This window comes from Fusarium subglutinans, assembly GCF_013396075.1.
Source record: "Fusarium subglutinans strain NRRL 66333 chromosome Unknown NRRL66333_c0000016, whole genome shotgun sequence".
Taxonomy (NCBI): domain Eukaryota; kingdom Fungi; phylum Ascomycota; class Sordariomycetes; order Hypocreales; family Nectriaceae; genus Fusarium; species Fusarium subglutinans.
Window position 1 is genome coordinate 62046 of NW_023502079.1, and position 23895 is coordinate 85940.

Sequence of the window (23895 nt, forward strand, 5' to 3'; positions counted from 1 at the left end):
TTGTGATTATTCCCACTAGGCGCTTAGGTTTTGTATCTCGGAAACTTAATCAAGACTTCCAACGAGCTGCATAATCTGAATCGCGACGACTGCAATAGACGCAGATCTAACCATGCTAAAAGCCTTTCATTATTTTTAATCTGATTAGATTCAAAAGTCAAACAAGAACCATATCGCAGTGTAAATGCTATCTTCAGTGTTGAGTGCTCTTACACACCCTCAGAGGCGATGTGAATAACCGCCCAGGCACAAATAAATCAATCTAGGACGGGAAGGAAGAAAACAAATACAACTCCCATCATCTACACTTTCACTTTCATACCCAAAAACAACATAAAAGAGCAAACACAAGTACAACATAAAATATCTCTCTCAGTCTTCACTCTAGTCCAGCCAATCCCATGATATCAATACCTAACCCAGAGCCTCAACTCAACAAGACACTAAACCCAATACAGCATCACCCCCATTCATCACCCTCCAAAACGACGTAACACCTTCAAACCGCCACCAAATCCTCCTCTCGAGTCTCGAGTCTCCAATCCAGCCTTTCAACGAACAAACCCTCATGCGCCCGCGCGCAATACACCACGATTAAAACATCCCCCGTCTCCTAGGCAATCGACGCCACATGATACCTCTATCCATCGCATAATTATCGCCCAGCATGTTTTGTCTTCGCAGGTAGTGGTGCCCCCCCCCCCCCCTTCACAACCATTCTTCTCTTTCAGATCACAAGAAACTAACCATGTTGAATGAATGCAGTTGGCTTCCTCTCCTATTCATCCCGACCAACGCCTCGCCTGCTTTCATATTTCTCTTCTTTATCTGCACGTACTTCCTCAATCGGCCATGCGTGTACTGCTCCATCCTCCTCCTTATTCTCTTCTTGACCTCGTGCAACTGGTCCGACCGATGTTTCTTCGATCTTGGCAGTAACTGGTTCCTCCCGCGTCCGATAACACCGTCTGCTGAGGATGTTGCGTTCACTTCGCCGTCAGGGGACCTCACGTTCAACTCGACTGTCCTCGATATGGCCAACACTACGGTCGCGGCGATCATAAAATCTGCTAATGATGATCTAGCTGCCAGGAGGGCCGAGTGGTCGGGGTTGGGGATCGAGTGGCTCAGAAATTTACTGGGGAAGAGGGAGTGGAGGATTGATTGTATGGACATCTATATTAGGCTTTGAATAGCCTTGCGAGACCTGATCAAGGGTCGATTATACGTGGCCTAATGAGATGTATATTCCAGGCCATGCCAACCAAGTATTCCAACTTCTTGATAGACCCTATGCAAGCATCACATAAGTCATCGCTAAATCACATTCAGTTCACAAGCAAATCACAGTGGGCAATAAGCATTACAAGCATAACGTGTCTATTCTCATCATATTGACCAAGATAGTCCCCATAACAGGTCACTAATTATGTACCCTTCATGCATCATTCAAACTATCATCGCACCAAAAACCACATGTGTATCCCTCATTTTCTTTCATCAAAAAACGAATGCGTCCTAGGTATATCCTTCGTAGCAACTTACATCAAGGCATATAAAGCATGGCTTCGCTTGCAAATCCCTAAAGCTCATCAGCCTCCTCCGAGTGCTCCGTAGCCTGTTCGGGAGCTTCCTCGTCAGAGCCCAAAGCCTCTGGGGCAGCGGACTCGGAAGTAGCCTCGGCCTCAATGCTGGGGTTCGCATGATCAGCCTCTTGCTCGACTCCATCAAGGGCCTCTTTGTCAGGCGACATAGTCTCCTGAGCAGGGTCCTCCTCTTCCTTCACAAGCTTGGCCTCTTCAGATGGAAGGACGGTCTCCTCTGTGGGAAGCCTCTCCTCCACAAGAGCCTCACCATCGACGGGGGCGTCCGCGGCGACAATTGTCTCATCTGCCCCAGGGGCAGCACTCTCCTCAGCCTTCTCTTCCTCAACAGCCTCAGCAGCCTTCGTCTCTTGAGAGGGAACGTCAGTTGCATACTCAGTAATCTTGACTGTAGCAGTCTCAACAGCAGTCACTGTCTCAACGATACGAACAATGCGCTCCTCGCAGGTAGGTTGCTTGTCGGTCTCAGGTGACTCAGCGGCTGGTCCAGCGCCCAGTTCTCGGGGCGCCTCAACTCTGTGATATCCCTGAGAAGGAGCTGAGCAAGAAGCACACGGGTCGACAGATCCAGTGGCAGAGCCATCGTGGCTAGGATAAGAGTTACCAATAGCAATCTGGTTGTTGTTTACCTGCTCATATTGGGCGGCATTGTTCTGAGCAGGGGTATCCTCAACAATAATGCTTTCCTCGGGATGATAAGCCTCAACATTGCGCTCCTCCTCTTCCTCCTCCACAGGATCCGCAGAAGCAGCAATCTGAGGAGCGGCTTCGGTCGCCTGGATACTGATGGCCTGTGTCACTGTCACTGTAGGCACCTCCCGGTTCATAACAACAGTCTGAAAATTTCGAGGATCCTGTTGAGGTGCGGTGTTTCCACGGATAGCCAAGAGAAGAATGAGAACACTCAGCAAGCCAATCAAGATGTTCTTCTTGTCTTGCAAGGCTACACGAGCTGACTCGGCCAGTAGCTCTGGCAGAGTAGCGCTTTTCATTGCCTGGCGGCGTTCCTCAGCGCTGGGCACTCGAGGGGCGGCATGCGCATAATCGGGGGCATGGTTGCCTGCGGAAGAGCGACTGCGCTCAGCGTAATGTTGTTCATGGTGCTGTGACTGTTGTTCATGGAAGGATCGCTGGGATTCCTGCTGATGTTCCTTGGGAGCAGGACTATCACCATAGATCTCCCTATACCTCTCCTCGTCTCTCCTCAGACGCTCTGCCTCATCGTCCTTGGAGTCGGTGGGATCTTCGGGAGCGATATATGACTCCTCAGCCTCCAGGTTGGTATCTTCAAGGTGAGAAGGCTCGGGTGTAGGTTCGATGTTTCGTGCTTCCTCTGCCAGACTCCTCTCACGCTCTTCCTGAAGATGATCGTCGATATCCTTCTCGAGCTCTTCAAATGATCGGCTCTTTTCGTCATCCTGGTCTTCAGCAAAAGATTCCTCGACATCATCGGCGGGCTCCTTGATGGACTCCTTGGTAACATCAGCGGAGTGCTCCTCAGCAGGCTGTGTGTTGTTCACAATGTGACTTTGGTCATGGTCCTTGGTAGTATCGTGAATAGATGCTTCACGAGCCTCCGAGATATCATGGAGAGATTCTTCGTGATGAGAAAGCTCGTGGTGAGAGAGTTCGTGGCGAGAGGGCTCGTGAAGTGACTCGTCGTAGGCCGATTTGTCACGAACGGATTCTGCATGCAGCGATTTGTTGTAGCGAGAGTCCTCATGATGGGATGTATCATGACGAGAAGTATCATGGCTCTGCACACGTGACTTTCCTTCACTCATGTGGCTCATATCTTCAACGTGGTTACGAGACTCTCCCCGTCTTCTAGATAGACGTCCTCGTTCCCTCTCCTCAAACTCCCGATGCTCCTCATCCAGTCTGATGTACCTTTCCTCCTCTTCAGCTTCCCTCATGGCCAACTCTCTCTCCTGGTCAGCTTCCAGAGACACGAGTTCATGCTGCGACACAGCGTCGACAAGTGGCTCTATCTCAACATCAACTCGCTCCATCTCCTTCCAACAAGCTTCCCAGGCACCGCCACGGATCAGACCGTTGCTGGCATACACCTTGACGCGGAAGACCTTTGCACGACCAAGCGACTCATAATTAATGTCCGACTTGCATGTCTTGCACCAGTGTGTAGGCGGTGCCTGAGAGCGACGACTTGATCGGCGCTCCTCTTCCTCCGGCTGTTGATATTCATCCTCCTCACTCTCTTCCTCCTCCGAGTCCTCTATTGTCATCTCGTTCGAGGGACCAAGATAGTGGCCACACTCTAGGATACGAGCACGACGCCTCATGGGTAGGTCAAGAGCCTCTAGCAGCCTCTCCTCGAGAACCTCGTAGTCGCTCTGGGGGTGAGGTAGGAGGATTCCACGCTCAACAGTGGTGTCTGCCATACGATCTTGCAATAGTCGCCAAGCATCTCGTATAGCCTTACACTCCTTGCTCAGATCATCGGCATCTGCATTCTCGAGCACGTCACCCCACGGCCACCGAAGCGGAAGCAATGTAACGTGAAGAAGGACAAGGGGCGGTGTAGATCGCTTAAAACGAGGTGGCGTCTTCTTAGGAGAATACTGCTCTGAAAAACGAGGAGAGCCAAGTCGAGATGCAGAGAGAGGTGCTCTGCGGCTTGAACGAGGTGAGCCAATTGTTGAGCCTGGGGGCGATGACATCTGCATGGCCTTGACAGAAGAAGGTGATCGGAAGACAGGACGAGGGTTACCTCGGATAGTAGGGATAAAGTCTTCCTCTTCCCTGTCATACTCTGAGAAACCGGAAATACCAGATACACCTGAGACACGAGGCGACCTGGTCATCCGTGACATAGCATCCTGAGCCTTTCTATTATCAGTCTCCGAGACAGATCCCATTGAGCTGCGAGGACTTCGATCACTGAAAATGTCATCTTCGTGTTCGTGGTGGGAGCTGTTCTCAGCGGCCTCATCTACACCGCCTCTCATACCAGCGGTCGACATTTTTGGGCCTGTGCGAGTACTAACCGACTCTGAATGAGAGATGTAACCAGTATCGTCTGTTCCAGAGTAGCTATTCAGTGACTCGCGCTTCTCGTGGTTATCAATCTGTGAAGCAATGTCACGAGCAACTCCGTTGATAGCTTCAGAGCGACCAGAGTGTCGGCGGCTTGAGTATTCGGATCCTGAAGAGCCAGAGGACTCACGTCGAGAGCCTGAGCGGTCTGACTCGGTCTCTGAGAAATGCCTCTCTTCGTTGCCTTCAGTAGAGCCTTCAACCTCAGCTTCAGCAGATTTGGCCTTGTCCTCTTCGATAGGTTCGTCCTCTTTGGGTTCCTGATCGGTGGAGCCTTCGGCAGGAATGTTGTCTGTGGGGATATCTGCGGAAGGGGTGTCCTCGGTTGGAGTATCCGCAGGCAAGTCCTCAGTGGTAGTGGCGTCTTCGACAGGGGTAGGATCCTCGTCGTTATCTTTTGTACTGTCTACTGAGGGCTCTGTAGCTGTTGTGTCGGCGTCAGCTTCAGATGTAGCTGGTGCAGCTTCGACTCCTTCTGACTCTGTTGCTGGCTCCTCAATTGGTTCTTCTGGCTTGTCTTCGGTGTCGACTTGAGCTTTGGCTTCCTCTTTTGGTTCAGCTTCAGGCTCTGATTCGGCTTCCGAGTCGGCCTCTGAGTCTGATGCCTCTTGATCAGATTGTGCCTCCTCCTTGGTCTCTTGTGGTGTTATAGTATATTGATCTTCTTCTTTAGCTTCGACCGTAGGCTCGGTCTTTGCTTCAGTTGGCAAGTCGGTGTGATTTGTCGTATCAATATCGTTATCAAGCTCTTTAGTAGAGTCGTTTTTTGAATCGTGGTCTGGTTCCACTTCCACCTTTGGCTCCTCGGGGGCCCTTGTATCGTTATCGTCCATAGGATCGCTCAAGCAAGATGGATCAACGTGAATCTCGAAATCGAGGTCCTCAGCCCTGTTACGTCGGGGCATCTGAGGGTGAGAGCGGTCAGTGGTTTGTGCCTTTTCGTTTGTGTGCCTCGAGTATTTCGCTGTGACACACACACGAACGATAAAAAAGAAAAGGGGGCGTTGAAGCGAGGAAGAGGAAGAAGAGAGAGAGAGAGAGATCAAGGGGTCTTCCTGGAAACGTGCAGATATTAGTCTGGGAGGTGCTGTACTGTTTCCGTATCCCCCAGACGCTGGCCGGGCTTGTGTGGCAGCGGATGGTTGGTCGAGGACGTTGGGACTGGCCCCGGTCACTGTTTACATTTGTTGCTGGGTCGACAGCGTCTGTGGACGTTGATCCCTGAGCGTGATGTCGAGACAACGGTCAGATTCACAAACGGAAAGTGGCTGATTTTCATGACTGAGACTGTAAATGATGATGGTATTTAATTTCTGCAGTTTCCCTTTGTCTTTGATAATTGAATTGTAGTTCCATTTCGTTGGTATTTTATCCCTTGTGAGGAAGCAATCCATAGCTCTTAGCTCTCCGTGTTAGGTAGTTAGTGGGCAAACAGTGGTGATGTCATTCCATTGGGCCACACTGGGATCCATTCTGATCGACTACTGAGATGCCCAGCAACGAACAAACAAACCCTTGCTGTTGGGGTTTTATCTGCAACATTTATCACGTCAGGCCACGATTGGGTGATATACATACTTGCGATTCACTACCTACTCTGCCCTCCCTCCCTCTCGTGACCCGAGCCTTTTTCAGCAAGTGTCGCCTCCAACATCAAGTTTAGGGTAACCTCCACTCCCAGGAACGGCCCGTCGGGTCTAGGTGTGTTTCACTTACATAGATTGCCGCATTCCTCGATCACCAGAATTTACACAGCGTGTTCTTGTGTTGCTCTAAATCCATATAAACTTGAGTGATCGCTAAAGACTCGCTGTTCGGAAACTATACCGAAGAATGTGATACCAAGTTGACACAGCATTGGCCCAAAACAACCAGTACCAACCATGTCTACAAATACAGACCAGCCAAGAGCTGCCTTGCTGATATCCCCTATCAACATCACAAATAATATTCGCTCGTCCATTATTGTCCCTCTACACCCGTATCTCCATAACGAGACCGAATCTCGTGGCAATCATCACCCCTGGGCAGACCCTGAGGGTCAGTTTTCCCCAAATGTGTTTGCCAAACCGGACCCCAAGTCCCTCCACACACGCATCTGCATCCTCTTCGTTGTTGTACAAATCGAAAACTCCGTCAGGCAGCGCGGACACATTCCATCTACCTGACGCCCAGGGTTTTTGAATGCCTCACGGACGCACATGACGAACTCCTCGTTGAACCTACAGAGTGGAATCCACGGTCCTAGCGGGATATCCCATTCCGCATCTCAGTCCCGGCGCAAGGGGAAGTATCCCCAATCGTAGTGTGACATCGTCTGATGTGTGCAAGCTCCAAAGTTTCCGAATTTGTGGAGTATTATCGTCCCTCCTCTCTGGGGGTTTGAAGGTCCATTAGTTGAAAAGAAGATATCGACCAGAGACAAGCTTGGGATGAGACTCAAAGCGGCCTACTGCTCCAGGCTTTCCCAAGGGGTGTAATCCGAAGTGTGTTGAGAAATAAGTGTGGTATGGCTTCAGGAGAGCATTGAGGAAAGATTTCTGCTTGGGAGTCTTCTTTTCCAATCGGTCGTATTTGAGGCTCATCCGAACATGCCTATGCTTTATCAGTAAGGCTCCTTACACAAGCTGCCTGGCAGTGACTAAATCCCACCCTGGTTGACCTATAAATGGAGGACCTTTCGGTTGTGGGTAGAGGTCTTCCTCTTGAAATTCTCGGAAACGTAGGGTTTCTGCATCAAGCCACGTATTAGGAAAGTCTCGTATGACAAGAACCTTGTACTCCCGCTTTTGCTCATGTGTCAACAGAGGATATGAAACGACTGTGTGCTCTAGTAATATTTTTATGCCGTGGCAGGTTGTTAGAAGACACAGCTGACTGCTTGCTGGGAGGAATGAGTGAATGACGAGCAAGATAGACGGGTAGGTTAAGGAGATGGGACTCCGAGCTGCCGTTTGTTTTTGACAACTGAGATACCATATTCTGGCTTTGATCCACCATGAAGGATGCGGACGCTGTTTGCTGTTGGAGATGAAGGCGTTGTGTGTGCCTCTTTAGTGGGAGGGTGTGAGTAGAAGTGAAGATTACGGGAAGAAAATGGCAGCGCTGTTTATTCTTCTTTACTAGACACGTTTACGATGTGAACTTAGAATTCAAAAAAGAAAGTATGTGATAAAATTTGTTGGATCATAAGGTTCAAGGCAACTGTTGCATGACCTTGAGACTTAACATCAAGGTTATTGTGTTCTTAGGCGTAGTGTATAATGCTATACATTATATTATACTAAGAATAAACATCTTGTTATATTATTCTTATTACATAAGACCCTATTGGCTATACCTTGCGTATTGGCTACAGAGATATTTCAACTTTTGAATAATAAAATTTGGTTTATGATTAGTGAAGAGAGTTAATATTGAGTGCGTAATGAAGAGATGCCCCTTAGGGGTAAGAAAACTCAGACCTAAATAGAGGGTATCAAAAATAAACTCAGTAAAAGATATCCTAGATTTAGTAAAATTGCCTTAAACATATCCTAAGTTACCTAAGCACCGTGATCTTAGATGATAAAAAGACTGAGTTTCTTTCTTCCCCTAGATGCCAAAGTTATTGATATAATAAGATTCAGGCACTCCAGGTCCAATTATACTTCCTGTGAGTCTCCTTGAGAACTTGAATAGCCTTGTCGTAGGCACGATGCTTGACATCCCGCTTAACTACAATATCAGGGACTAGAAAGTTTAGTGCTTGAATTCGCAAGAAAGTTTGGTGACTCACCTTCCAAGTATCCATGGAACAGATCTTTCTCATGCAAGATTTCGACCCTCTGAACTTCTCTTTTACCGTCCTCGTTGTTAATTCTCTCTGCGAACTCAGTCTGTTCTGCGACGAGGATATCAATACCAGGAACGACAAGAAGAATCCTCTCTGGCAACGATTCCTTTTCTGAAAGGACGGGACTAAGTCTTGGATCTTCAAAGTGTTTTGCTCTCGCAGGTTCTGCATATGCGTCGAAAAGGGGTAGAAAGACCTTTGCTGGGTCATTCTTGGGCATGTTGTTTGGATGCGGTTTCTCCCAGGGACTCAGACGGAAGTCCATGACAGAGTAGAAAGTTGTGATGGCCTTGATTGATGTAGGGGATGGTGCCTGGCAGCTTTTCTGCTGAGTGACCGCGAATGCCAAGTTTCCTCCGGCAGAAAAACCGCTCGTAGTCATTAAAGTTGGATCGGCGCCCCAACGTTCTTCGGCGTTCTCTTGTAACCACTTGATCGTTGCATCAGCATCGTCGACAGCTGCAGGGAAAACATGTTCCGGCGCAACACGATACTCAACATCAACAACAACGGCTCCTGTCTGTTCCGATAGCAGTTGATCAAAATACGCATGGCCCTCTGGCAAGCCACCCATGAAAGCACCAGCGTGAAAGTTCGCATGAAGTGGCCTGAGAGCTCTCCCTCTCCCAACACCAGCAGCCTTGAAGATCACAGCTCTAACATAACGACCAGGCGCAATATGGAGGTATTCAACAGTGTAAGAGCGATACAAAAGACAGGGTATAGTGGCGATGGAGTATGTTAGGAGAGCAGCTGGTTGAAATACTAGCAACCGCCAGCGCAAGGCCCATGGTATATTGCGATAGAAGATCGCCACCAGACTGGGTCGAAACCAAGTATACAAATGGTGGACAATGCTGGAGGCCATTGTCGACTTGCGGTCTGTTGATATATATAGCGTGATAGAAGAAAGGTGAAGTTCAGGTTTGCGGCTGAAATGCCAGAACAAAAGAATCGAAGTTGTAAGCGGCCCAACATCGCACCGGTCTTTTATGAGAAAGAGCCAATCAACAACCACAAGTCAAGAACAAAACTGCGTCTCATCGATATGATATACGTTAAATTTCAGGAATAACTTGATAGATTGGGTCTATTCCTTTGGAGTACTGCTCACGCTTCTGAGCTCGCATGTGCTACTCTAGCCCTGTACAAACATACATGTCTGCATCAAACAAGAACGGTTTCAAAGTAAGCCACCCATTGAGGAATACATGCAACTTCCTGCATGTAATTTATATCCCAGCCGCCACTCAAGTAGTTGTCAACGTACCGACATAACATCCCTACCCTTGCAGCTGCATTCTAGCGACCCAATGCTCCGGGTCTATAAATTAAGCATAAATGAAGTGCATCTTGGAATCTCGAAGGAAAAAGCAAAGTTTGAAGGCTCATCACAAGGTGCAAGATTCAGAGTTTTTGTGTTAAGGTAAGATATTTAATATCACCAAGCTTCACAAAGTTAGCTGTTTCCATTGCACCAACCAAAGTAACAGACACAAATAACTCAAGGTACTCCATATACTCGTGTATTCTTTAGATAGACCTGTTTGGTCGCCCCCAACCCAAAGATTTAGTACCCATTGAACAACGCCATGCTACGCTAGGTCAAATTTCCAATATCCAAACTCCTCCGCCTGATCAAACCGAACCCAGGTTGAACGTCCATATATAAAGGAAAGTAACACACTAACTGAAGTTATGGTTCCTCAGCCACAGGTCGTGGAGGTTCCATAGGTGCATTTGGTTGCCTATTGCCCGAGCCTCGAGTTCCCGGCCGATGACTGTCCGTTTGACCAACGAGGTGCTCGCTTGGCCCATAGAATCCATGCATCTCTTCGTTCACAATACTGAGATTACTCTGGCCCAGAGAATCACTTCGTATTCGCGGTCCACCCGACTGACGCTGAGTTACAGGAGGTCGGTTCGGGATACTGGAAATACTGCCTGATGATCTTCGCCTTTCATCTCTCGGGAACACCACAGACGACGGAGAACTCGGCAGTTCTGGTAGGTATGGTGTTGCTTCTAGTTCTGCCGTGGGATGAGCACCTGCCATCACCCCAGGTGAACCATCAGATCCTTCCGAAGCATTACTGTAGTTCCGGACATGGGTATACGTCCCGTGAGAATCTGTACTTGAACGGTTTCTCGTCGATCCAGTAAGCCTAGAGATATGGCTCATTCGATGTTGTTCCCCTGCAGCTACGGCGCTGAAGTAATCGTCCCTGTTACCCACTGCATCGAAACTAGCATGCCTGCTGGTGTTGCCGCTTCCTGGTACCGCGTGGTAACCGTTCCCTCCTGGCGTAGGCTCATTGGAACTGTGATCTGGGCTGGCGAGGCCGAATGGTGAAGTTGCCGCAGAATCAGGGCCGGGGTTTCGCGGTCGTGGAGGTATCAGTGACGGATGTATCAATGGATCGATACTTAGTTCATCAACAGCCGAGTCTGCTGTTTTGTACTCTCGGGTCTGTCGAGATTGGGCGTTTGAGCCGTTGGATCTGTCTGATGTTTTTGGTGTGGCGACAGCGGCAACAACCTTGTTCAGATGGCGGATGATGATAAATGCCGCCACTAATACAATGATCAAGAAAGCCACAGAGCCGGCGATGATGCCGGCCAACGCGCCAGTTGAAAGGCCTCCTTTGTCGCCGTTATCACTGTCAGATGCGCTCGTTGGGCTGACTTTCGGGATCGACGATGGGAAGTATTTTAGAACTGCCTGGTCGTTATCTTCGCCAGCATTTACCGTCGGGAGAGCCGTAGGAGCTGTTGGTGTTTCGACGGTCACGGCGGTGGTCCTATACGTCGTTCGCTCCCCCTGTATTGTCGTTGTAATGACCATAGTACTTGTGACAGTAACAGGATCGGAAGAGTAACACTGGTTCACACCACATGCCATTCCATTCGGACAGCAGCCGTAGCTCAGTGATGACGGACATAAGTACTGGCTAGCTGGACAATCGTATGTGTATGCTGATCCAGAGGGCGGAACACAATTGTCGGCTGTCTCGCAAAGGTAGCCGTCAGGACAACAGCCTCCTACTATGTGTGAGCCTTGTTCGCGAACGCTTTACATTCCCAGAATACGAACCTCCATAGACTGGAGCGCAAACATGCCAGCCTATTTTTGTCCCACATGTTGATGGTCCCTTCGTTGTCGCTTGACAGCTCTCTTTGGCGCAATCATAGTTTTCTGGGCAGCACCCCCCGTCCAAACTTGAAGGGCATAACTTCATACTCGTCGCACATTGCGCTTCGGCTCGCCGACCAAGACCCGGTGCCTGTGTGATTTGCGCCTCCTTCTCAATACGATGAACGCCATCATGTCTTCTGTAGTCGGCCGCCTCGACACCCAAAGCCCAGAATGCACCAACGACCGAGGTGAGGCAAAAGCTACACCCCCAGTTCCTCATCTTGTGCGATCATGGAACTGAGGGGAAATGTGACAGCAAATCGAGAGTGGTTTCGTTCAGCCGTGAGGGGCGCCGATCATGAGCAAAATGTAACTCCGATAAATGCAGCCTCTTCAGGCTGGTGGTTGTCGCAAATCAACGGATATAATCTGATTGATGATCGCGGGTTTACAACGGTCACAGATCGGTTCGAGACAAGATCGCCGTGAGGATGGTGTCGAATATTCAACCGTTTCGCAACAAGACAACCAAAAGTAATGATGAGAAGGAGAAAAAGGAGAAATGCGTCAGACGAAATAGGAATATTCCTACTGTCAGCAATGGAGGCCTTAGAGGCTTGTCAATAACCGGGGTCTGAAGATGCTACGCCACGAGTGAGCAGTAAATGATTCACTCGTGCCAGACGATCGGTAGGGCTGAGCGAAAAGCCCACTGAAACCGACTGCACGGTTCGTTCTGGTTGGGCGGTCAACGCAAAAGCGCAGCACTTGTGAGATTGCAAGAAATAGCTCCTCTTAAGGTAATAATAATCGTGGGCCCAGCGTGGAGACTGTGAAAGCAGGTGAAATGGAAACGGTGAGAAGTTGCACGGCGATGAGCAATATCCTGCGGATAAGTAATAATGGGCTCGACACGCGGCTCATTTTCTCTCGCGGGGGCTGCTCGAGCTGAAACCGAGCAGAACACCATAGACCAAGAGCTTCAAGACGATCGATCGGTGACAGAGCTGCAAGAGAGCACCCATATGTGCGGTATTGCATTGTGGCTCATCATCTTCACCAATACCATCGCTCGAGTCGCAGCTGAGGCTGTGGTGCAGCTCATGGGATTCGCTGGGAACAACGCCATGGTAGCTCAACAGCGAAGCCCCTTCGGTGCTCTATTTCTATACCATCCCTCAAGACAATGCAGTGTCTCTCATCTCACGATTGGTCGGGGATGGATTTCTCAAGCTTTTAGTGGCCGACTGTGAACGGAGAGTGCATTGTTTGGGAGCATGATGCGCTCAAGTGCATTGGCGTTGCTACCGTGGCAGCCATTCAGCGGTCTTGTCCGTCTGACAAGCAGACAAGGCCACGAATCAAGAGTCTTATGGAGAAGGGAACCCTGTCCATATCGACAGAAGTTCATCCAAATCACCGGGGATTGGGGGCTGAGAACTTCGGGGGCGGAGGCATATAATAGTAATAGAGAATAATGGAAGTCAGTCGAGAGTCGCTGGTGAGGTCAAGCTGCTATAAAGACAGGCTCCCTTTGCTGATACGGTTGAGGATCGGGAATTTGAATGATCCTTCAATGAATCATGTATTGTGCAGACAAAGACCTAGTTTGGGCGATCATAGGCAATTTGAAAAGTTCCGACAAGCGATGCCCTTCGGCTGTCCTCGTTAAAAACTTCCTTGTCAGAGAGTAATAAGCTGGCCAGGTTGACCGATGACCGTTCCTAAGCGGTCAACCTCTGGTAGCCTTACGATCGTCAACTAAAGCAACGGACTGTCATCAAGCAAAATTAGCTTGGCGGTCAGAAGGGGGTATCGGCTTTAAAAAATTTGATGCCTGGTTTGAGATGGCTGTTGACATTGTGAGGTAGCGGCGGTTTATCCTAAAATAGAGTCTTTTAGTGAGCACAAGCAGGCCGGAGTCGCTGCCCTTTGGTGGTAGGTGGAGACGTAATTGGAGCCTGTCTTCATCAGCAGGGCGGCCAAGATGTTGCGAACCTCGGCTTTCTGTGGAAATGATCAGAGAAGAGGCATTTTCTTTAACCTTGATAACTACAAAGAACGTCATTCTGTCAGTGCGCAATTAGCAGCAACCTTCAAGTGACTTCTCGGTGAGAAGTCCAAGATCAAACAGAGTGGTAGTGTAGTAGCGGCTGCAGATGGCTAGGAGCCTAAGTTGACCACCCATTAGGATCATAAGATTGAAGGATGTAGTGAGGTACTCGGAGAGTAGCATTATCAATCATCAGCCCAGATTGTGTAAGTGTTGACTCCTCCCCACTTCGCAAATGCTTGTTCAGAGTCAAACCAAACCAAACCAAACCTCCCTAGGTCTGGCGCTCATATCATGAAGTTGGACCTCCCAAATATCGCATGGATGCTCGACTGTTGGGTATCCATACAAGGTAGTAGAAAGTGCCCGGCCGCTGCCCGCTGCCAAGAATCGTTAGGCCTCTCAAGGGTCCTGCAACGTTAGCTGCATGCCGGTGCTTCACCAGGCGCCACTTTCTAGACCAGATGAGAGCTTCACGATCGGTGACTGCCATTGATAAATCTTGCCCATAAGCCTCCGATTTGCTTGGCACCCTACGCTCAGACATTGGCAACAAACTCGCTGATGACTTCTAGAATTGGTAGGTGCACCAACGCTGGGTCAACGTCGTACTGTATGTAGCTCGTGTTGCTGAATTCATCTCCACTGATGCTGGAATTTAGAGCATTGCCGATCAAAGGGCGGAATTAATAAGGGTCCATGAACTTTATTTGGCGGACGAATGATTCTTGCCGTTCCTGCGCAAGCGAACCGGTCATAATCGACCCAGAACCTCCGGTCAGACTCGACGCGGGGAAGAAGTGATCACCCCTTGCTGTGATCTTCCTGAGGATTCCCATTATCCTGAAGAGCGTAGATCTCAGACCGATGCAGCATTTAAACGGGAAGGGTTGCGGCGTCCGGCAAAGCACGCGGGGGCGGGAAGGGTATGGCGTCGGATGCTCTCAGTGGCTTGCTAGGCCTGTGCAATTAGCCAGGTTTCTGGTTTGCCGCGCCTGTCAGAGCGAGTTGCCCATCACCATCTGGACCGAAAGCGGCCGAGTGGCAGCCGGATGGTGCTGAATTGGCAGTCTCATTACCCCGGATTTTCCAGCCCGCCGGGGAAAAGAATGCCAGGGCCATGTGGTTTTGGGTCGTGGTTTGCCGCTTTTGAGGATGCCATTCGGTGGCTGCAGGGACACGAGGTCGGTGCTTGACTCCGAATACTTGATTCAGTCTTGGGGAGCTGGAGAGGGTTACATTCATCACGTCCAGTTCCTCCTGTCAATTCTAGAACTCTGTCTCTCGGTGGCGTTGGAGGAGAGGGTCGCTTTTCATGTGAAGAAAAGTCACCTGCTGTTAGACAAGCGGGGGCGTGGATTTGCATTTGTTCTGCACCAAACGGGGAAAAAGACTCATACTGTATGGTCACTGTGCGGTGCTTCATAGTAGATAGGGCAAACACAGTATGAACTCATCGGGCTCCATACCCCGATTCTCCATCCCACCGCAAAAGCTCTCCGTTACCCCCTGCAAATTCATCCCATGGTCCCATTCTCATCCCCCCAAATCTCCAGCTCCCCGCAGAACAAGGACCAGCGGTTACAAAATTCTTTCAGGGCACATTTCTGATGCTCTCAGTGCACTTGCAGACCAGCGCCCGTAACCCCGCAAGCTAACAAAAGGTAGCTTTGCCCAGACTCGGGCAAGTGTTGTAGCCAGGGCCAGGGATCCATGGTCGTCGTGGATGCTGAAAGATCACGATGGTGTGTAGTGAGTGACGAGACTGGCAAGGAGGGACCTTCTGTTAGACGGTAGACCGAACCATGACGCCCCAGAGACGCACGAGGCATCAATTTTGATCCCTTCCATTTCTTCTTTTTTCCCTTCTTCTCCCCCCCCTCTCGTCTTGGTCCTACTCATAATCCTGCTCCTGGCCTCAGTCTTGCCTTTTAAACTTTGACCATTGTCTCTTGTTTGATTATATCGTCATATTTCGCCCTAGCCAACGTTCGTGACCATCTCCTGGACTACCTACTTGTTAAATATCACTACCGATCTCCCGTCTCCGCTCCAATTTCTCCCCCAGATCCTCGGCTTCTTTGTGGACTTCATTTCCCCCTCTTACTTCCCCCACACGCAGATCAGTTCTTCAATTCAAAATATTCAGTCGACGACTTCCTGTTGCTTCAATATAGAATTCAGCAACTGGTTTGTGCTGAGACTATAAACCTCGAAACGTCTCTCACCAATACCCGCAAAGCTCATGCGCCACCATTTCAATTCCTGGATGGAAACCGCATGATTGACTTTGTGATCCTTCGATCATCTATATTCGCCACCACATAACGGCCACGATGTTGCTGTACACCAGACTTGCACCACCCAAGGTCCCTAAGAAGCGCTCGCGCGCAGGTATGTGATTCATTCTGGAAGCATCTTGTCACACAGGCAATGCTCTCCATTTTAGCTCATTGGACATGCTAACTCGGACGTTTTTGTCGTCGCACAGGATGCAGTTATTGGTAAGTCATGGCTATTCTCTTCTTTCTCTATTAGCAATTAACTAACAATTTCTATAGTAAAGAAAAGGTATACAGATCACTCTACATGTGCAGTCGATATGATACTGACTAGCTGCTACAGAAAAAGAAATGTGACGAGATTCGGCCTGCATGCGCCCGATGCCAAGAACGTGGCCAGGAGTGCAATTACGAACCTGTCCGACCTCGTCAGAGGCGCAAGCGTGAGGTAACTGTTCCCTGCTCGCCATTTGACACAAACTCTTCCTCGAGCTCGGACAGGGCAACTCATGTTTTGGATATCCATGCCAACTCCGAATGGAATGACGATGCGCATGATAGATCAGCCGACGAGGACTCACTCGACGACACTCCTGTTACGACCCAAGCACCAATGCTCAACACTTCTCTCGTCAACCGTACTGCCAGCATATCCACAAATGACCCTACTGACTGGGCTTCCACGGACCTGCCGATAATTTCACCTCTCGACTCGGTCGATTTTCAATTGCCCTCGTTCGATGATTCCAAGTATGTCGTCCAACATATCGAGAACGGAGAGGAGGATATCGAAGAGATTGTTCGCCGAGAGTCCATCACCATCAGTATTCCGACAACGACATATGCCAGCACATATGCAGCCGCATACGCCACCCCCAGCCCTTCACTGGCTATGATTGCGCCCATTCCTACGCAATCTCCTCGACTTGAGTTCTGCGCTCCGGTATTCACAGAGTTCTCCGAACGTACCAACCGACGCGCACTTCTCGACCATTTCTGCAATGTTTTGTCGCATCTCATCGTCTTCCGTGAAGAAAGTGGCAATCCCTTCCAGCAGCTTGTGCTTCCTTTGTGCCATGAGAGCCCCGCTGTCACCAACGCTGTCTACGCTTTAGCGAGTGCTCATCTCGAGTACCGTGGGGTTGAAAATGACGAGAAGAGTGTCTATTTTCACAACAAAGCTATTCAGGGTCTGGCGCGGTTGATCCAGAAAGGCTCAGGCGCAAACCGAAACGAGTTGCTGGCTGCTATCATGCTTTTGGTGTATTATGAAGTGGTAAGTTGATCAATAAATTCGAATCTCTGGCCCATGTAACTGACTGACGCCTTGTAGCTGGTGCAAAAGGGTCGATCCAACATCGTGGATGGCCATCTCAAAGGCGCCATGACCATCATGAGCAACAATGGAACCGCCACTGATCCAACTGGCGTTTTCCTGGAGCGCGTAAGTCATTGTTCAGCTGCATCCACGAGCAAGTTGCTGACAATTTTCCAGGCATTCCGTTTCTATGATGTTATTGCGGCACTGTCATTTGGCACTGCTCCTCTCTCTAGTGCTCCAGGCACAAATTATCTTACACCTTTCCCTCCTCTCGATTCTTGTGGCGCCACATCTCCCTTGGGCAGTGTCGACACTCTGCTGGGCATGGCCACTTCCCTGTGGCCAATCATCCATCGACTTTCCAACCTCTTGGCCCTCAAGGATCAACTTGATGTTGCTGTTGCAAACGAAGAGGTTTCCAAGGTTGCTGTCCTCCGAACGGAATTTGAGACCTCAGCAACGGCTATCGAGGCGGCGTTGGAGGACTGGCATCCTGCCGTCCCCGAAAACTCTGTTTTGAACCAAAATCCAGAGGAATTGAGCCCTGAGCAAACTGCAGAAAGGAGCCGACTCCAGAGTATTCTTAGCAACGCTTTGTCTTATCGTCACTCTGCTTTCGTCTACCTTTACCGGACCATTTACAGCTATCCAAGGAGACACCCACTCGTACAGCGCCATGCCCATATCAGTCTGACGCATTGTGTCGGAACAGTCAGCAATACTGGTCCTATGAGTGCTCTTCTCTGGCCACTCTTTGTCGCTGCTTGCGAGGCCATTACACTAGCTGATCGTGAACTTGCCCGCCAAGCATTCATTGCTATCAACCGCCGGCAAGGCATGACAAATATTGATCGCGCATGGACTATCGCACAAGAAGTCTGGCGACGTGCGGACAAGGCTGATATGCTACAGCAGCAAGAAGAGGCAATGATGATGGGTGTCAGGAGTGGTGGGGATCTCTGGAGAAGAGTGAGTGCAGATATGGGTGTGACCATTGTTTTTGGATAAGAAAGTAAGGGAAAGGAAAATACGGACGAGTCATATGATAGCGACGACAGCGAACTGGCGATACCCGTTCAGCAATCATTCACAGCTGGATATTATTGGAGTTGAAAAGGAATGGGAAGCGTAGTGATATATGCATATTTGGGACGGTTGGGAGCACTTGGGTTTGTTGAGGCGGCACTATATGGTGATTTTAGGGGCGGTTATCTGAATGGAAGTCGACTGTATCTGTATGGCCTACATGAACGCGATGAGATGTATTTTATAATGAAATATGAAGAGAATATGTGGATATTAACAGCTACCTGTCTGTTTACTTACCCACTTGACGTCCTAGAGCACCATGGATGATATGCCTGTTTAGTGGACCTCGATATCATTCGCCACTTATTCAACAGATTTGGAAGCTCTGTTTCATCGGGCGATGATGCTGCGGGCAGTGCATAATGATCTGCATGAGCTTGGCGTTGGCGTTGGAAGGTCATGACGATGCATTCATCAAGAGGTACCAAAAAGCAGAGGAGTGGTGTTTTGAGTCTCTACGCAGCAGGGCACGAGTACAACTGCGCAATTGGAAACTGACAAACCATGATTGAAAATGCCTTCCCCGCATTCTGGGACCAAAGTTAATTAATAAGTCCGGTTTCTTGGCTTTATAATATCCATGTAACGGACGGCTTATTCGGGATGGCTGTCTGTCGGATCATGGGATTGACAACTGTCTAGCGGCGTGGGGTGAACTCTCTATCACTCAAGATGAAACAATGAGATCGTCTGTCACCAACCTGCAGTCAATTCGCTTAGAGAGCAGGCCGGACTTGGAAGAGAATGGTCCGTATGCGAGGAATCCAATTATGCAATGCATATACCTAGACATGTAGTAATATAAACCCCATCTGCACGAATACATAGGTGAGACACAATATGCAAAGCACAAGAGCATCATCGTGGTCCTTGGAGGGGGCTGAACAAGGGCGGCCAGCGGGCCGTTACGTTGGTTCTCACTAACAAGGTTGGGGGCGACGGCTAGGAAAGGGGAACAGGGACAGAAGAAACTTGAAAGAGGAGTTGGAGGATGAGGATTGGATGAGAAGAATCCGTGGGAAAGGGCTGAGGATGAATGGGAGTGGGATTGAGGGAGGGAAAAGAGGAGAGATCTCATGAGGTGTGAGAGAGGGATCAAGGCTAATGGTAATGGTACTTATTTATTGCCACTGATGTGACGATGTTGGTTTTTTTGATGCCCAGTTTTGTTATGTCGTGTCGTGTCGTGTTGTGTTGAGTTGTGTTGTATTGGCCCCTTGCTTTTTTCTCTTTAGATATTTCTCTCCTTTTCTCTCCTCCTACAACTTACACCTGTTGTCGGTGAAATAGGAGGATATTAGCTTGTAAGTCAAACCTCGAGTATTGCGTATGTCTCTGATCACTTGAGGCTTGAGCTTTGCAGTTCTTTCTCTCCACATGAGCAATTACCCCACCTGCCTAAACACCATCCCCGGTCCCCAGACTAGACCAGACTCAATTCCCTGTCGTCCACTTTCGCAATCATATTCGTTGTGTCATTGTCTCTTCTTCCCTTTCATCCTTTTTTCTAGTCATATTTTCTTAATACCTTTGTCTTAATTGTTACTCAATTATATCTGTCTTCTCTTACGTCACGGCACAACTCACCACTAAAGTCTTCGTCAACTCCCCTCTCATCGCCTAATCTCAAAACCCCTGGCCTACCTCACGAGCTTCATTCTGTGCCGTCGCTTATTAGTTTCATGTTCCTGATTGATTACCCAAACCCAATCCAGAACATGCTCCTCAGCCACTGATGCGCCTTTGCCTAGCTTTAAGGCTTTTGTCTCATATACGGGAATACCAGTTTAACTCCTTCTCCTAGAACTTAGGAACATCGCAACAAGTCTCCTGTCGCATTCGCATCCCTTGCGTCTCCCTTCTCCGAGGTTGCATTGCCTCGCCACCTGCTGCATATTTGCCCAACATCAACAGCCACAGTTTTCTGCAACACGCCCGGAAAGACGTCGAACCCCGCCGGTCAGCTTGTCACTCGTCATCATACTCGGATCGCTTAAACTCGCCTGGCTCCATATTGCGCCGGGCTTCTTCAACTCCCAACGACCGTCCGCTTCTGCGCCCAACTACACGACCCTCAGGAGAAGCATCACCATGTTCTAAGTCATGAGCACCCAGACAAATACATCGGATTCGGTTCCGCCGCCACCGCGTCCGATTCGTTTTGTACATAATCAAGGACAACCGCCTTCTAAGCGGCGCAGAATCAACGCTGCGTAAGTATACTCCGGTCGTACCACCATAACATCGTGACACAGAACGAGTCGCATGACTGTCTCCTTTCCACAGTATATCGTCCTCTGGTCTATCCTTCCTGTTACCCAATACCGACTCTTCCTCGACCCAATTGCCAGGTGCTAACCCCTTTGCGGCTCAGGTGTTTGACCTGTCGAAAACGAAAGACGAGATGCGCTGGCGAACGGCCTGTCTGCTCGACCTGTACCAAGAACGGCCACCAATGTCTAGGATACCCTGAGGAAATCAAGAGGGAGGATTGTGAGAAACCATCACCGTTGGATAAGCAGGCCCACGAACGAGACGAGCACGAATCCCGCCACTACCATGATGAGAATATCAAGATCGAGAAGGCGTCTGTGCCAGCACAGCACGTGCTTGAAACTTCAAATTCACATGCAACTTCAGGGACGACAATGTCGCTCGCAAACATGATCGATCCCAAGGTTGAGGACCACGAAACCCCGAATGCGACGGCGCAGAATGGCCACCACCCTTCCGCTCTACCAACTTCTCCTACTGCTGTGCGACGTTCCGAAAGTCACCGCGTCCCCTATTTTCGATACTTTGGCCCAACTGCTATCGTACCTGGGTTTAAACAAATGGTTGTTTCTGTGCGCGACCGCCGGCGCTCGGCTGCTGGTTCACTGGCTGGGACATCACCGATATCAACACATAGCGGGCCGCAAGGGAGCAGCTCAGCTGTTGGGAGCGATGTGGTCAGCGAGGAACTACCTACATACGACCCCAACGATTCAGCTCCAGTTCACCCACTAATAATCAGTCTCATCAACACCTTCTTCGTGCAAATGGGCTCCAGTTACCCATTTCTTCGACAGTCAAAGTTCTTACGGATGGTGAAAGAAAAGAGAGTTGAACCGATTCTCGTTGATTCAATATGCGCTTTGGCCGCCAGGTTCTCCGACTCACCAATCCTTACAAACGGAAACGACAAAATGCCAAGGATGGAAAGGGGCGCAGTGTTTGCGCAAAGAGCCAGACAAGCCACTGTTGATACGTTCCCTTGTCCGACTGTTGGTGCTGTGCAAGCTTGTCTCCTTATGGCCTATGAGGGCTTTGGAGCAAGCCAGGACAGCGCTCTCTGGATGTATCTCGGGCTTGCTATTCGCATGGCTGTCGACCTGGGTTTGCAAAAAGAGGTGGGAGTTCAGTACCATGGCGAGAAGGACGCTTTGTATTCCCAGAACTGGGGCCGCCATCCAGTTGACGAAGGAAACTCGGAGGCGAAAGGAGGTGAATCAAGTCAGCTGAGTGCTCAGGAGCAAAAGGAGCTCGTACAAGAAAGGATGGATACATTTTGGGCAGTTTTTATCCTTGATCGTGTCATCTCGTCAGGTACGGGACGACCTGTCACATTTCGAGATGACGACTTGGAACTCTCATTCCCAGAGCCCTTTATCGACCCTGCAACAGGTTGGCCAGCACCCTATCCGATCTTCCTCCAAATAATTCACCTCTACGGACGGGTATGCGACGTCCTCAACAAGATTCGCAATGCGCAGGATCTCACCAAGGAGACGTGGGACAAGCTTGGTGAGATGGAGCATGAACTGACTAGGCTCTACAAGAGTTGGGATTGGCGGCTACAGTTTAATGTAAACAACTTCAAAGCGTATTTGGGAGCAGGCCAGGGCACCACATTCATCCTGCTGCATTTCTGGTTCCATGCCCTCTTCATCATCCTTCATCAGCCGACACTCCTTACACCCTTTGCTGAACTCCGCAGTGAGTTACAGCTCTTACCAGACAGTCGCGAGCTCAGCATGAGCAGCGCAAAAACGATTTGCGACATCTTGTCTTTTGCAGACTTGATAGACTCCAAGAGTTTCATTGGAAATCCTTTTGTTAGTCAGCCAATCTACATCGCAGCTTGCGCCTTTGTGATGGAGTCAAGCGCAAACGCATCAAGCTCACCCTCACGGGCCAACTCACCCCCAGGTGGGTATCATCCGGATGCCTCAGGAGGCAATAAACCGCGAGAGGCCAAAACCTCGCGACACTCCTTATTAGCTTCAGCAGCAAACCAGAACTACCAAAAGTGCTTTAATTCTCTGCAGCAAGTGCAAATGTACTGGGGTGGAGCTACCTACATCATCACTGCTTTGGACCAGAGGGCCAAAGGAATCTGGGATTGCGAAACGTACACAGCAGAAGAGTATGAGAGCACTAAAGCTGGACGCAAGAGTAGCAGTGGTGCATTGAACAACCCGTTCCCCAAATTCGAGAATAAGGCATCGCCAAGAATGTCAGGTCCGCCTATAGCATGGACTTTGGCGGGAACCGCTAACTCTCCAAACTCGAGCCTGACACTCATGTATCAAAATCGAGACTCGACGCCAGGAACTGGAGCTCAAACTTCACAGCCGACACGAGCTCCTAGTACACCACCTGGCAATATGATATTTGACCCTATTCGACAGAGTTTACCAAACTCAACTGGCATGCTTGCGCCAGCTTATCCCCAGCCCAATGTCTCAGCTGTGCGGCAATCGTCCCGCCCAGTTGTGCCTCGTCGAACTTCGAACCTTTCAGCAACGAGTACGCAGACGCGTCCTACTGTCCAGTTCGATGGGTTGCCCGAGGACTGTGAGGCTAACGACATTTACACCACTGGGTCGAGGTTTACGCCGACAAATCCACCTTCTACTGCTTTCGATACTTATAGTGTCTCGCCACCGACAGCGATGGCTGAAAATGGCGTGAACCCAGCCACGACTCTTTCAGGGGCAAACGCCATGTATTTTGGCCAAACGAGTTTCCCATATGCGATGCCCTGGGGAAATATGGGGAGCATGGATGGCATCACCTTCGACAGCCAGGATATAGATATTGCTGCTCTGGGGCTGCAGCAATCAGACATGATGGGGCCTTGGTTAGACTACATACCTTCAGATGTGTTGAGCCTTTTTGAGCACCAGCATCCGCACATGGGTCAGGGCGGTCATTGATTCGGCGGACATATATAATAGATCTGAGCATGTCAAATCGCATATACCCACGAGGGATGGCTTGGTATATTTATGAGGCGTATTTGGTACGCATATATGGCGTTTGGTGGGAGCAATAAAATAGGGGCTAATAAGTTATACCAAGTTTCCTAAGATCGGGCTTGGCGCAGTGGGTGTATGGATATCGGCTTGGCTTTTAATGATATGTTGCTTGGTACCTACATATTTGATAGCACTCGCCTGTACCTCTAGGGTAATGCGGTAGTGGTCTACATACTGAAGAGACGTGACTCGTGAGGACATGAATGCAGAGTTAG

The 23895-nt window shown here is 49.6% G+C and overlaps 6 protein-coding genes across 6 annotated transcripts; 3 read left to right on the forward strand and 3 right to left on the reverse strand.

The window, feature by feature from the left end:
* Positions 1-1582: 1582 nt before the first annotated feature.
* FSUBG_1843 (uncharacterized protein) lies at positions 1583-5566 on the reverse strand (the record flags this gene model as incomplete). The annotated part of the gene is made up of 1 exon (XM_036679552.1): positions 1583-5566. The coding sequence occupies one exon, from the start codon at positions 5564-5566 to the stop codon at positions 1583-1585; it is 3984 nt and encodes a 1327-aa protein (XP_036542486.1).
* Positions 5567-8286: 2720 nt separating this feature from the next.
* Positions 8287-9364, reverse strand: FSUBG_1844 (triacylglycerol lipase; the record flags this gene model as incomplete). Its single annotated transcript, XM_036679553.1, has 2 exons — positions 8287-8393; positions 8440-9364. The coding sequence occupies 2 exons, from the start codon at positions 9362-9364 to the stop codon at positions 8287-8289; spliced, it is 1032 nt and encodes a 343-aa protein (XP_036542487.1).
* An 828-nt stretch (positions 9365-10192) lies between these two features.
* On the reverse strand, positions 10193-11341 carry FSUBG_1845 (uncharacterized protein; the record flags this gene model as incomplete). Its single annotated transcript, XM_036679554.1, has 1 exon — positions 10193-11341. One exon carries the CDS (start codon positions 11339-11341, stop codon positions 10193-10195), a length of 1149 nt encoding a protein of 382 aa, XP_036542488.1.
* Positions 11342-12534: 1193 nt separating this feature from the next.
* FSUBG_1846 (uncharacterized protein) lies at positions 12535-12885 on the forward strand (the record flags this gene model as incomplete). The annotated part of the gene is made up of 1 exon (XM_036679555.1): positions 12535-12885. The coding sequence occupies one exon, from the start codon at positions 12535-12537 to the stop codon at positions 12883-12885; it is 351 nt and encodes a 116-aa protein (XP_036542489.1).
* A 3136-nt stretch (positions 12886-16021) lies between these two features.
* Positions 16022-18296, forward strand: FSUBG_1847 (uncharacterized protein; the record flags this gene model as incomplete). Its single annotated transcript, XM_036679556.1, has 6 exons — positions 16022-16079; positions 16177-16189; positions 16247-16256; positions 16311-17243; positions 17301-17411; positions 17463-18296. 6 exons carry the CDS (start codon positions 16022-16024, stop codon positions 18294-18296), a joined length of 1959 nt encoding a protein of 652 aa, XP_036542490.1.
* A 2184-nt stretch (positions 18297-20480) lies between these two features.
* Positions 20481-23578, forward strand: FSUBG_1848 (nitrogen assimilation transcription factor nit-4; the record flags this gene model as incomplete). The annotated part of the gene is made up of 2 exons (XM_036679557.1): positions 20481-20590; positions 20752-23578. The coding sequence occupies 2 exons, from the start codon at positions 20481-20483 to the stop codon at positions 23576-23578; spliced, it is 2937 nt and encodes a 978-aa protein (XP_036542491.1).
* Between the last annotated feature and the right edge of the window lie 317 nt (positions 23579-23895).